The 1,818-nt window shown below is 39.4% G+C and overlaps 1 protein-coding gene across 1 annotated transcript; it reads left to right on the top strand.

Moving 5' to 3' along the window:
- Positions 1-293: 293 nt before the first annotated feature.
- SARC_15285 (hypothetical protein) lies at positions 294-1,642 on the top strand (the record flags this gene model as incomplete). The annotated part of the gene is made up of 2 exons (XM_014290587.1): positions 294-362; positions 1,488-1,642. Coding segments are annotated over 2 exons (224 nt in total), but the record flags the coding sequence as incomplete, so codon positions are not given.
- Positions 1,643-1,818: the final 176 nt, after the last annotated feature.

Here is a 1,818-nt window from a genome sequence, read left to right as displayed (position 1 = left end):
ATATATATGTATACATATATACAATATATATATATATATATATATTCATATATATAGTCATACATACGTACTTACATACATACGTACATACATGCATACATATATATATATATATATATATATATGTATTTGTGTAGTTTTATACGTCATATATTCAGTGATTAGGTCATTAATAGTCCCAAACGCATTCTTCACTTAGTAGTAGCATTTAAAGATCATATCCTCACATACACACACAGACGAAACCGCCAGTTAGTCGAGCTCCGGTCAAGGGGTGGAAGGCTTGGACACAGATGATGGAGGGTCAACGCAATCTGAAGCGAATCGATGGCTGGTTCTCCAATACGGATATCGCTGGACAGGTATTTGCGGTGTGAGGTTTGTGTGTACGCTGTTGGTACGTGTGACGTCCCAACCTCTTGTGTGTGGTAGGTATGTGACATGATGTGTTTTCTGTGTGGGATGTTCACGTAGTCATGTGTGTCGGCAGTGGGGCAGTACAGTTCGTGTCTGTGGTCCGTATGCTTTGTCGGTGTACATGCGGGTGAGATTGCGTCCGCGTCCTCTCGAATGAATCGATGGCGGGTTTACAACACACACGGCCCTGTTCAGGCGTGTTTGGTGTGGTGTGGTGTGGTGTGGTGTGGTGTGGTGTACTCGTAATGTTAGTGTAGTGTAAGTGTGTTGTTGTTGTCTTCACGCGCATTTCACATGTATAGGCAGTGCTGGTATGGTGTACGTGCGGTATTAGTGTTGTGTATTTGTAGTTCGAGTGTGATACACGCGTGACCTGGTTGGTAAGTATTTTCAGGCGTAATTCGTATAAGATGTTGGTGTTGTGTATAAGAAGATACAAAGTAGAATGTCTAAGTTGTGAGATACATACACGCCAGTGTGAATAGATTCATACCCAATTCACAACCAAACCGTATCCGTGTCCCAAGGTATAAGGCTATATTTCTTTCTCAGTCAACAAGACATGTATTGATCGGGATTGTCTAAGTTGGCGTGTGTGGCTGTGGTATTCGTGTGCACGACGGAGTGCGTGTTTTAGTACTGTCAGCCAGGTATGCCGACGTCTATCGAGTACATACCTGTGCACATATATATTCGTGTACACACCCACCAGGTGTTGCAACCGTTTTACTATTACCAATCAGTGCATCACTCGTAGCTAGCTTTGGCATAGCTGGTCGCTCCACAGATGTCGGAACCGCTCTGGTCGATTCTCTGGGCCCAACGTGTGCAGTCACTTCACATACGTGTGCGTACCGATTCAACCCATACCCCTTGGCATCACAATTCATGTGTAACTAACGTTTTATGTACTTCATGTGTAACTAACGTTATATGCAATTCATGTGTAATTAACGTTACATGCAATTCATGTGTAACTAACGTTATATGCGATTCATGTGTAACTAACGTTATATGCAATTCATGTGGAACTAACGTTATATGCCATCTCATTGCGCTCATCGACTTAGTTGGCGCTGGCGGAGCTTCTGATGAAAGACGATAGTGCGTTGGTCGATTTCCTGAGTAAAGCATCGCCAAAAGACAGAGAAGCATACTTGGAGATACAGAAGAGAGCCCTTCACAACTTAACAGGCGGAATCAACCCATCTCATGGGAAAGGAAGGTATGTCGCTATGTATATATATATATATATATATATATATATATATATATATATATATATATATATATATATATATATATATATATATATATATATATATATATATATATATATATATATATATATATATATATATATATATATATATATATATATATATATATATATATATATAT

Source organism: Sphaeroforma arctica (genome assembly GCF_001186125.1).
Source record: "Sphaeroforma arctica JP610 unplaced genomic scaffold supercont1.5884, whole genome shotgun sequence".
NCBI lineage: Eukaryota > Ichthyosporea > Ichthyophonida > Sphaeroforma > Sphaeroforma arctica.
Note: the sequence above shows the minus strand (reverse complement) of the source record. Positions and strands in the feature narration are given on the sequence as shown.